At 40.0% G+C, this 9,791-nt stretch overlaps 1 protein-coding gene and 1 pseudogene across 3 annotated transcripts in view; one reads left to right on the forward strand and one right to left on the reverse strand.

Moving 5' to 3' along the window:
* ZC4H2 (zinc finger C4H2-type containing) overlaps window positions 1–5,889 on the reverse strand; it is a 45,998-nt gene extending 40,109 nt beyond the window's left edge. The window contains exon 1 of one of the 2 annotated variants that reach the window (XM_081125722.1): window positions 5,657–5,889. In XM_081125722.1, coding sequence (XP_080981848.1) covers window positions 5,657–5,709 — 53 coding nt within the window. In that variant the 5' untranslated portion in view covers window positions 5,710–5,889. The remainder of the gene's footprint in view (window positions 1–5,656) is intronic. The other variant, XM_081125723.1, reaches the window with a different exon arrangement.
* Window positions 5,890–6,931: 1,042 nt separating this feature from the next.
* LOC308550960 (ATP synthase subunit gamma, mitochondrial pseudogene) lies at window positions 6,932–9,420 on the forward strand (annotated as a pseudogene). The gene is made up of 2 exons: window positions 6,932–6,941; window positions 8,580–9,420. The product of its transcript is annotated as an ATP synthase subunit gamma, mitochondrial pseudogene (transcript).
* Window positions 9,421–9,791: the final 371 nt, after the last annotated feature.

The following is a 9,791-nucleotide window of genomic DNA, read 5'->3' on the forward strand; positions in this document are numbered from 1 at the left end:
CTAGTTCATCGAGGGGTGGCTGCACTTTCTCTGCCTCAGAGATTCTTCTCCTCTCCTTCCCACTTTTTCATCTCCCTTTTTTTGTACCATTCTTTTCTTCCCCTTGCCACATATCCAAATGCTCCTTCACCACCACTTGAAAGCTTAAGGAATGTATGGGCAAAATAGACCAGTGGGGAATTTGTGGGATAAGATCTGGAGCTTACTGTTGGAGTGTGGTTGGGATTGGGAGAAAAGACAGGGCTGGGCATGTGGTCAGAGTCAGGAGTGGGGAATGGTTTGTGGTGGGAGAATCCACTCCTGAGACATTTCCCACTTCAAATTCTGCCATTGGTGTATGTGAGAACTGAGTGTGAATGTGTACATTTCGGAGCCTGTGCCTGGGGGGGGGGGGGGGGGTTGGCTCTCAGTTTGACTTAATCAGGTACTTAAGTGATATTGCCATTATCCCTGCTACTTCTGCCCAGAAATAACATTACTACTATTTTTTTAACAGAAATAGGTGGCTCTGTTTATACCTTGAAGGTATTTAGGGGTAGAACAGTTGAAGAACTTTGAATGGTTAATCAGATTATTAGTATTTGTTGAAATGCATATGCCATGTGAATAGGAGGATATATTTTCTCTTTCCTTTATGTGTTACCATAGATAGATTACCTAACCTCTTTATCTGTAAAATGGGGAAAATTCCTACCATAGATTTCCATTAGAAAGATTAAGTATTAAATGAGCCAATAGCTTTGAAATTAGTACCTGTTAAACAAATGTTAGTTCCTTTCTCCAGTTCCTTCTATCCCTTCTCTTGCTTCTTTCTTCTTTCTACCTCCCATGCACGTTTACCTGTCCATGTGTGAACATCAGGTACATATATGTAGTACTTTCCCCTGAAATGAGGGAATTTGAAATAATTCTTAAACCCAGTGACGTACTTTGTATATTACTGTAAAATTGTCAAAAGCAGGATAATTTAAATCACTTTTGGTGCACATACATTTAGAATTTTTAAGTCTCCTTGGTGGATTTACCCTTTCTCATTACGTAATGTCTGACTTTGTCCCTGGGTACTTTCTTTGATCCGAAATCTGCTATAACTGATATTAATATAGCTGTTCCTGCTTTCTTCTGATTACTGTTTGTATGGCATCTTTTTCTACTCTTTTCACTCTCAACCTACTTGATCATTATATTTGAAGTAAATTTATTGTAGACAGTTTATAAGTCATTTTTTTTAAGTCTACTCTGTCTTTTAATTGGTATATTTAAGCCATTTATATTCAACATAATTTTGATATGTCTGCTGTTTTATTTTTTGTTACCAGTTTGGTCTTTCTGTTTTTAGTTTTTCTATCTTCTTTGTCCTGTTTTCCTGTGGGTGACTTGTACATTTTTTCAAATTCCATTTTGGTTTATCTATGCTTTTAAGTACATCTCTCTGTATAGCTTTTTTAGTGTTTCCTGTCAGTATTATATTTATTATATTATATATATTATATTATATTATATTATATTATATTATATTATATTATATTATATTATATTATATTATATTATATATTATATTATTATATTATACTATATTATATTAATTATATTATATATACATAATTTATCATAGTCTTCTGATGTCATCATTTTACTAATTCAAGTGAAATATAGAAACCTTATCCCTTTTAAATCCCTTTACAATCCCCTGTTTACACTATAAATGTCTTAAATATTTCCTCTATATACAATGAGAACATGAAACTGATAAATTTTGACCCAATCATCAAACATAATTCAGGAAAAGACAACTTAAGAGGCAGATATATTCTGTTGTATTTACTCATGTTTTTTGCCTACTGTGTTCTTTCTTGCAAGGTTCCTTATCTTATTGTTTCTTTTCTGTTTTAAGAACTTACTTTAGTCATAGAGTAGACCTCCTACCTATAAATTCCGTTTCCTTTCATCTAAGAATGTCTTGACTATCTCTGTTCTTGAAAGATATTATCACTGGACATAAGATTCTAGGTTGATGATTCTTTTTCTTCAGCATTTGAAAAATGTTCCTCTTCCTGCTAGAGCTTCATCAGTTTCTGATGAAACATCTGCTGTTAGTCTATTTTTTTCCTTCTAAAGGTATAGGTAAGGTTTTGTTTCTCTTTGGCTACTTTCTAGATCTTTTCTTTGCCTTTTGCTTTAAGAAGGTTGACTATGATGTTTTGGTGTGAATTTCTTTGGGTTTATGCTGATGGTGTTTGTTTAGCTTCTTGAATCTAGAGATTTATGTCCTTTGCTCAATTTGGGAAGTTTTTATGCACTATTTCTTCAAGTATTTTCAGTCCTGACCTCTTTCTTCTCTCTTTCTGATACTCTGCTGACATGAATGTTAACATAAATGTAACTATTAACATGAATATAAATAGTCCCACAAATCTGGAAACTCTGCTCAATGATTTCTTTTTACTTTCCTTTTTTTAAAAATCTAATTTCCCTCTGTTGTTCATATTGGGTTATTTCTGTTGTTTTATGTTTAAGTTGTCTGATCCTTTTTTTAAAAAAAAATGACTTTATTAATTTTAGAGAGAGAGGAAGGGAGAGGGAAAGAGATAGAAACATCAGTGATGAGAGAGAGTCATTGATTGGCTGCCTTCTACACACCCCCTACTGGGGATCCAGCCTGCAACCCTGGCATGTGCCCTGACCAGGAATCAACTGTGATCTCCTGGTTCATGGGTCTACACTCAAGCACTGAGCCAAGCTGGCTGGGCTAAGTTATTTGATTCTTTTCTCTGTCTCCACCGTCTTTCTGATGAGCAAGAATTTAGACAATGGAATACTGTTCAGCCATAAGAAAAGATGAAATACTGCCATTTGCGACAACTTGGATGGACCTTGAGAATATCATGATAAGCAAAATACATCAGATAGAAAAAGCTAAGAACCATATGATTTCACTCATATATGAGATATGAAACTGAAAGCAACAAATAAACAAACAATAAAAACAACCAAGCAAAACCAAATATATAACAGTATGGTGGTTGCCAGAGGGAATGGGAATGAGGGTGAGTAAAGGGTAAAGGGGGTCAAATATATGGTGACGGAAGATGATTTGACTTTGGGAGGTGGGCACACAATGCAATATACAGATCATGTATCATAGAAATGTATACTTGAAACCTATATGATCTTATTAACCAATGTCACCCCAATAAATTTAATTTAAAAGAGATTTTAGAGTTTTTAAAGGTGATTTTTTTAGTTACTATATATTTTCAGTTCTCAAATTTCTATACGATGTTTTTTTCCCATTGCTTTTCAGAGAGAGTGGAAAGGAGAGGAAGTGACCGGGGGGTTGGGGGTGGAGAGAGAAAGAGAAACATCAATGTTTGGTTGCCTCCCATACACTACATGCCTCGACCTGGGGCTGAGGATCGAGCCTGCAACCATGGTATGTGCCCTTGGCCACAATGAAACCAGGGACCCTTCAGTCTGTGGGCTGACGCTGTAACTTCTGTGCCAAACCGGCAAGGGCTATGATTCTTCTTAATGTTTTTATTTCTTTGTGGAGACTTTCTACTTATATGATGTGATTTTTTATTTTATCATTTGTTGCAGGTGTGTTACAATTGCTCATTGGAGCTTTTTAATGATGGCTGCTTTAATTTCTTGCCAGATAATTCTAACATCTGTGCTATCTCAATGTTGGCATGTTTACTTTCTCTTGTCATTTAAGTTGATAACCTGGGTATGGCAAGTGATCTTTTTTTATTAAGCTCGAACACTCTGGATCTCTTTTAAATCTTTTGTTTTTGCAGGCTTCCTCTTACATTGTTCTTTTGAAGGGCAGGGAGCCAGTAGAAGTCTAGGTTCTCCACTGGGTCTCTGGTTGACATCCAGATTGGGTAGGGATTTCTTGTTACTGCTGGTTGGGGATGGGAGTTCAGCCTTCTCCCTAGGCCTTTGATGATCTCATCCCAGCTAGTAGTGGTAGAAATGACTGGTTTAAAACTGGTGAGGGTAGAAATCGTACATCCCATTTGGTCTTCACTGTGAGGGATCACTTTTCCTTGCTCCCAAGTGTTCCTTCTCCTGGGCTTGGGCAGGGGCTTCTTTAAAGTCTAGTAAGATTAAAAGTTTAGGCTCTACACTTGCATACCTAATCTTCTGATTAGCTAAGTTGTTATTATGACAGCTGGCTTTTTCCTGCACCAAGTTATCTCACTCCCTATCTCCTGATGCTTTTGCAGAAAAAAATTGCAGAAACATGTCCCCTCTCTACCCTTTCTAAGACCCTTTATGGGATACAGTGGGAAGACTAAAGCCTCTGCATCCAGATTGACTGGGTTCCCGTCAAAATCTGGCATTTCAAGATGATTGGCTCTGGAAAAGTTACATTTTCTGAGCCTTTATCTTCCCAGTTGTAAAAGAGGTGTAGGAAGCTCTCAAGTTTCTTGCAGAAATGAGCGATAGAAAGTCAAAGGGCTTGGCCCACCATGGTTCAATAAATAATAGTTCCTTTCCTTTCACTCTTTTGCAGAAATAAAGATATAACCCCTCCAAAGGACAAAAAAATCAAGGTGCATCCCTACTACCACCATAAAGTGTGAGTCTCATTCTAAGCATTCACTCTAACGGTTAATTTAAATCTTTTGGTAAATGTCTTATTTCTTAAATTGACACATTTGATATCCTCCTCTTTTTTTCTCTAGGTTCCTGGAAAACATTAAATGGAGATATCTGGGCCCATGTCACCCTCAAAATGAAGGTGGAAGCTCGTGGGGGGGTGCTCTGGCAGAGGAGGGCAGGTGAAGGAAGGCCTGGTGCCAGCCCAGGCAGTCCACTTGCCAGGTGCTATTGTGTTCTGAGCAAGGACAACATCATCCTCTAACCAAAGCCACTCCCAGAGGAAAGGAAGGGGAGGGGGAGCACCAGGCAACTTCCATTTTGCCTGCTAGCCCTTCACTTCTGGTGCCTAAAAGCAGCTGCTGGGATCTTACCAACAGATGTGGAACCTTCTCCCCAATCTCCATCGCTCCCATCCCCCTTCAGGAGCACGGGATAGGAGGGGAAGAAAGTGGTGAACGAGTAGAAAACAAATACACACGCGGGAGCCAGTGTTCGCCACCCTCCCAACCCCGGCCTGCTGGGATGCCTCAGCACTCCCAGCCAACTGTCCCTGGCAGCAGCCACCAGCCCAAACACACTAGATTCTGCTCTCAAAACGCTCACCCGAGCTCCAGGTCCTGAAGTTGAATGGGAGACTGAAAAAAATCTCGACACTTAAAGCACAAGGAGCCAAATACACGTTGGAGCGAACAAACACTGAAAAAAATAATGGGTCCAAGAATGCCATCTCACCCCAGGAAAAAAACTGTCTTGGGGTCAACACCTTCCCCCCAACACCATATGTCTCCATCTGCCTTTCTCAGCCACATTTGGCGAGATTTCTCTCCGTCAGTGGCTCTGTTTCTCTTTCTATATATAGTCTGTCTCAACTCTACCCAGACTCCTTCCCATCCTTGAAATCCACGGTGCATGGGTTCCTTTCCCACGCCCCTAAGCAAGTAGCTTAACAATAGACACTTTACAAGGTAACTCAGCCTTCTCCCTCAGCAAGGGATTTGGGAAGGGGACTTCAAGGGGGCTTGGGGAGCTGCAACATTCCACTTACCTGATCTCTTTAATGCTTTCCAATTTGCACATTATTTCTTGCTCATCTGCCATGCTTTTCACTCTCAATTTCACGTCCCGAGAAATGTACAAACACACAAATCCAAGGATACAATAGACACAATGTAACCACCTCCTCGCGGCATGGGGCTCTGAGTCTGTGCGTTAGGGACTCGAAGAAGGCCTGGGAGCTGTAGTTGCAGCTCCACCACCAGACAGGCGGCCTGGGAGTCTGAAGGACTACAAATCCCAGAAGGCCAAGCGAGACACGCCTGTTTTTCTTCCTGCAGCCGCACTTTAAATCAATTTGTCACACAGATTATGTCAAAGGTTGTGAAGAGTGCAAAAGAATGGTGATATTTGTCTGTCCTGTATGTAGAAAAAAAATGAGAAAAAATTACCCCAGAAAGCAGCTGGAAAGGTGAGAGATATACACCACCCCCCCCTCCCCGGGGCTCTCACGACTATTCACCCAGTAAAGGATATCAGAAGTTGCTACTTAGTGGACACGGGTTGGAGAGAAACTCTTCATGCGGACTGGCTTTGAGATGTTGTGTTTAGGCTGCTGCTTGGGAAACCAGTGGCTTTAGCATTAAGATGGAGATGAGGTGGGAGTAGAGGAGCGGAGAGAGAGAGAAAGGAGGGAGCAGCTGCTAAAGCTGGGCCTTGGAAGGGTGACTTTGTTTCTTTTGGCTCTACCTCCATTCCACAGTTACTGAGCTCAGACTTTGCGGGAGGCAGTGGGGGAGATCAAGATAAATAAAAGCAAGTCCTTGCCTTTGAGAAGCAGGAGAGACAGAAATGTAACTCATTAACTGCAGTGCACTGTGCTGCCATAATAAAGGAACAAATAAGGTGTAACTTGAGTAGAGAAGATGCAAATAAGTTTCAAAAGGTGGCTGTGAATTTGCCAGACAATTGGGGAGGATGGACTTCCCAGAAGTCCATATAGCACATATAGAAAGGAAAGGACTAGCTGGCCGAGGCATCTGGAGCATAAGGCTCATATATGGTGTGTGCCCGTGGGAAAGAAAAGTGGGAGATATATCTAGAAAAGGTAGGTTAGAGCTAGATTGTAAAAGACCTTGAACTTCACACTAAAGAGTTTATACTTAATCCTATAAGGCACACATTCATTTCAATACACATTTATTAATTGCTTACTGCATGCCAAACAATGCCGTTATTTAATGTTTCCAAACACAGAAGTGCTAAGATTGGAGGGATGTATTAGGGAGGTGACTCTACAGGCAAAGTGGAGAATGATTTAGAGGAGATGAGAACAGGTAAGAGGTCAGAAAGAACACACAGACCCAAAGAGCTAGGTTTTGGACAAAAGGGGGACTCTGACTCACTCCCAACTGAAGGTGAGTGGAAACTCTCTCTGATTGAGCTTGCACTTTTTTCTGGTCCTCAGTTCCCTCATCTGAAAAATGGAACTAGTTAGCCCTCGGTGGTGCTAAATACAGGGCTTGATGTACTTTAGGAGCTGGAGAAAAATTCGTGGAACATGAGTCTCAGGACATTCTGGGTATCCACACTGATTTTAAGAGCTCTCTAGGGGAAGAATTAAGCCCTTCTCTTCTTCAGATCTTAGACATGATAACTTTTACAACCAGGAAATTCTTCCTGGTTTCTAGCCTAACAATTTTCTGTTGGTCTTTAAGATCCCTGTGTTATAGTGCTACTAGTAGTCATTTGAAGACTATTGAATGGATTGTCATAAAGACTGTGAGTCTGAGCTACTCTAACCATAGAGTCTAGAGCCAAGAACTGGCCCCAGACCTATCCTATAAAAGGAGGGGGTAGGGAACAAGTCCGTGTAAGTGCCTGGCATGTACCAGCTACTGTGCTGAGAGCTGTATGTGTAGTCCCTCGTTTTATCCTGACAACCACTTTTAAGGGTATAAGTAGATTCATTCCTTTTTTCAAGAAAGAAAACTGGCTCATAAAGTGGTTTGGCCAAGGCCATGCTGTAAGTTACAAACCTAAAGCCTGGGCTCAAATTAAACCAAGTTACTCGCAGATTAAGGAAAGGAATATGTATGAAAAAAATATGGAGTTCTAAAAGTAAAATGAGACCTTAGATGTATATATTTCTGTCAAACATAAATTGCTTTACAACATGAGTTTACTCTGGTTTGAGGAGAAATAGAGGGTATGTATGGAGATGTGTGGGAAGCAATTTAGGAATGGCCTTTGAGGTTTTAGAACTGATGCCTCTTCTACTATCTACTTCTTTTTAGAATCTTACCTAACACTAAGTTCACATGTCTGGTAAGGGTCTAGATGTGGCTTTGTATCTGTTTAAATTTAAACGTGTTAATGGCTTTACAGTCGGATTTTAAGAGTAATTTGGCAAATATCTTGTCTTTCAAGCCTCATCAAAACCCTATTTCATAGTTAATGAAACAGGCCAAAAGAAACAAAGGACTAATTCGAAGTCATCCAGCCTGTCTGACACAAAAACAAGACTTCTGACTCAGTGCCCTTTGCTGTTTTCATAGCTCCACACAGCCTGTATCGAACGCTACTGCCTCCATGGAATCCAAATGCCTCTGTTACTTCATCCAAATGGTACACTCCAATACATGGAACCTGCTGAGGGCCAAGCTATGTCCCATGGACATTAAAGGGAGATGACAGTTGATGTAGCAGAAGGGGCCTTGGAGGCACCTAGAGCTTGAAGGAAGGTTTGTGCTATATGTAACAAGGTGTCCAATTAAGGAAAGGGTTCATAAACTTCTTAACTTCCATGGTTTTGTCTTGGCTCCTTGACCTCTTTAATAACAGATGTCACCTTGTCCTTGCTGAGTTGTAAGAAACAAGGCTAACAGTGAGAGGAAGGAAAATATTACAGATAATGAGAAGGGAATAAATGGGACCTACCTTCAGCAGGGTCAGTACCACTGTGTTTTGTTAAGGGGGCATCGTTGAGGTCTCGGCCTGGGCTATGCAACCATAAGTTCAAAATACGGCAAGTTTGAAAGATATTACCAGGCTACTAAAGTCAATCAAAAACTTCCAGAAAATTACCAAGTATATGAAAATAGGAGCATCAGCATGAGCTAAGAGGAAGCTGAAACCAGCTCGAGTGTACGGAACAGGATCTTCAGCTCTGTATGAAAGTGCCTGAAGATAAGAAACACCTCCTTATCAGTGTATCCTCAGATGGAAGGCTTTGTGGTGTTATCTATTCTTCAGTTGCTAAGCAGATGAAAAGTGAGGTGGCTATGCTCACAGAAACCAGGAAAGATGTTGGATTTGGTGATAAAATTAGGAGTATACTTCATAAGATTCATTCTGACCAGTTTCTAGTGAGTCAAAGAGTGGGAAGAAAACCATTTACTTTTGTAGATGCATCAATTATTGTCTTGGAATTATTTAATTTTGGATATGAATTTGAGGAAGGGGCTATCATTTTTAATCAATTTGTTTGGGTCTGTCATCTCCCACAAAACAGAAGAAAAGCCCATCTTTTCTCTTAATACCATTGCAAGTGCTGAGAGTATGAGTATCTACAATTACGTTGATGCTGACATGCTACAGAATTACCAGAAATACAGTCTGGCCAACATCATCTACTATTCTCTGAAGGAATACAACATGAGTGAGTAAAGCACCAGGATGATGGCCATGGACAATGTTAGCAAGAATGTTTCTGAGATGATTGACAAATTGACTTTGACTTTCAACCGCACCCACGAAGCTCTCAGCACAAAATAGTTGATTGAAATCATCTCCATTGCTGCAGTTCTGGATTAATGAAAATCAAGTGTCATTCTCACACAAGAGATAAAAAGGGGGGGGGGGAATCAGCCAGTTGATTTTATTTTTAGTTTACTGCTGTCCTGGTCAGAATAAATTATTGGTCCATTGTTTCAATTACTGAAGACAGATATTTGTAAATTATCTTACACCAAACAACTTACAGTAAGAAAAAAAGAGAGGGGAATAAAAGGAAACCATAGCCTCTGCCCCTCTCCTGAAGCAGTGCTTAAAATAATATCTTCAAGCTAAAATGGTAGCCTTCTTATAGTAAGTGTTCAATAACTCTCAACTGATCAGAAATCTGTAATAGATGAGAGGATATTTAAGAGTTGTGCTACTAGGAAGTTCTAATGCATTACTTTATT

This window comes from Miniopterus schreibersii (assembly GCF_964146895.1).
Source record: "Miniopterus schreibersii genome assembly, chromosome: X".
In the NCBI taxonomy this organism is placed as follows: domain Eukaryota; kingdom Metazoa; phylum Chordata; class Mammalia; order Chiroptera; family Miniopteridae; genus Miniopterus; species Miniopterus schreibersii.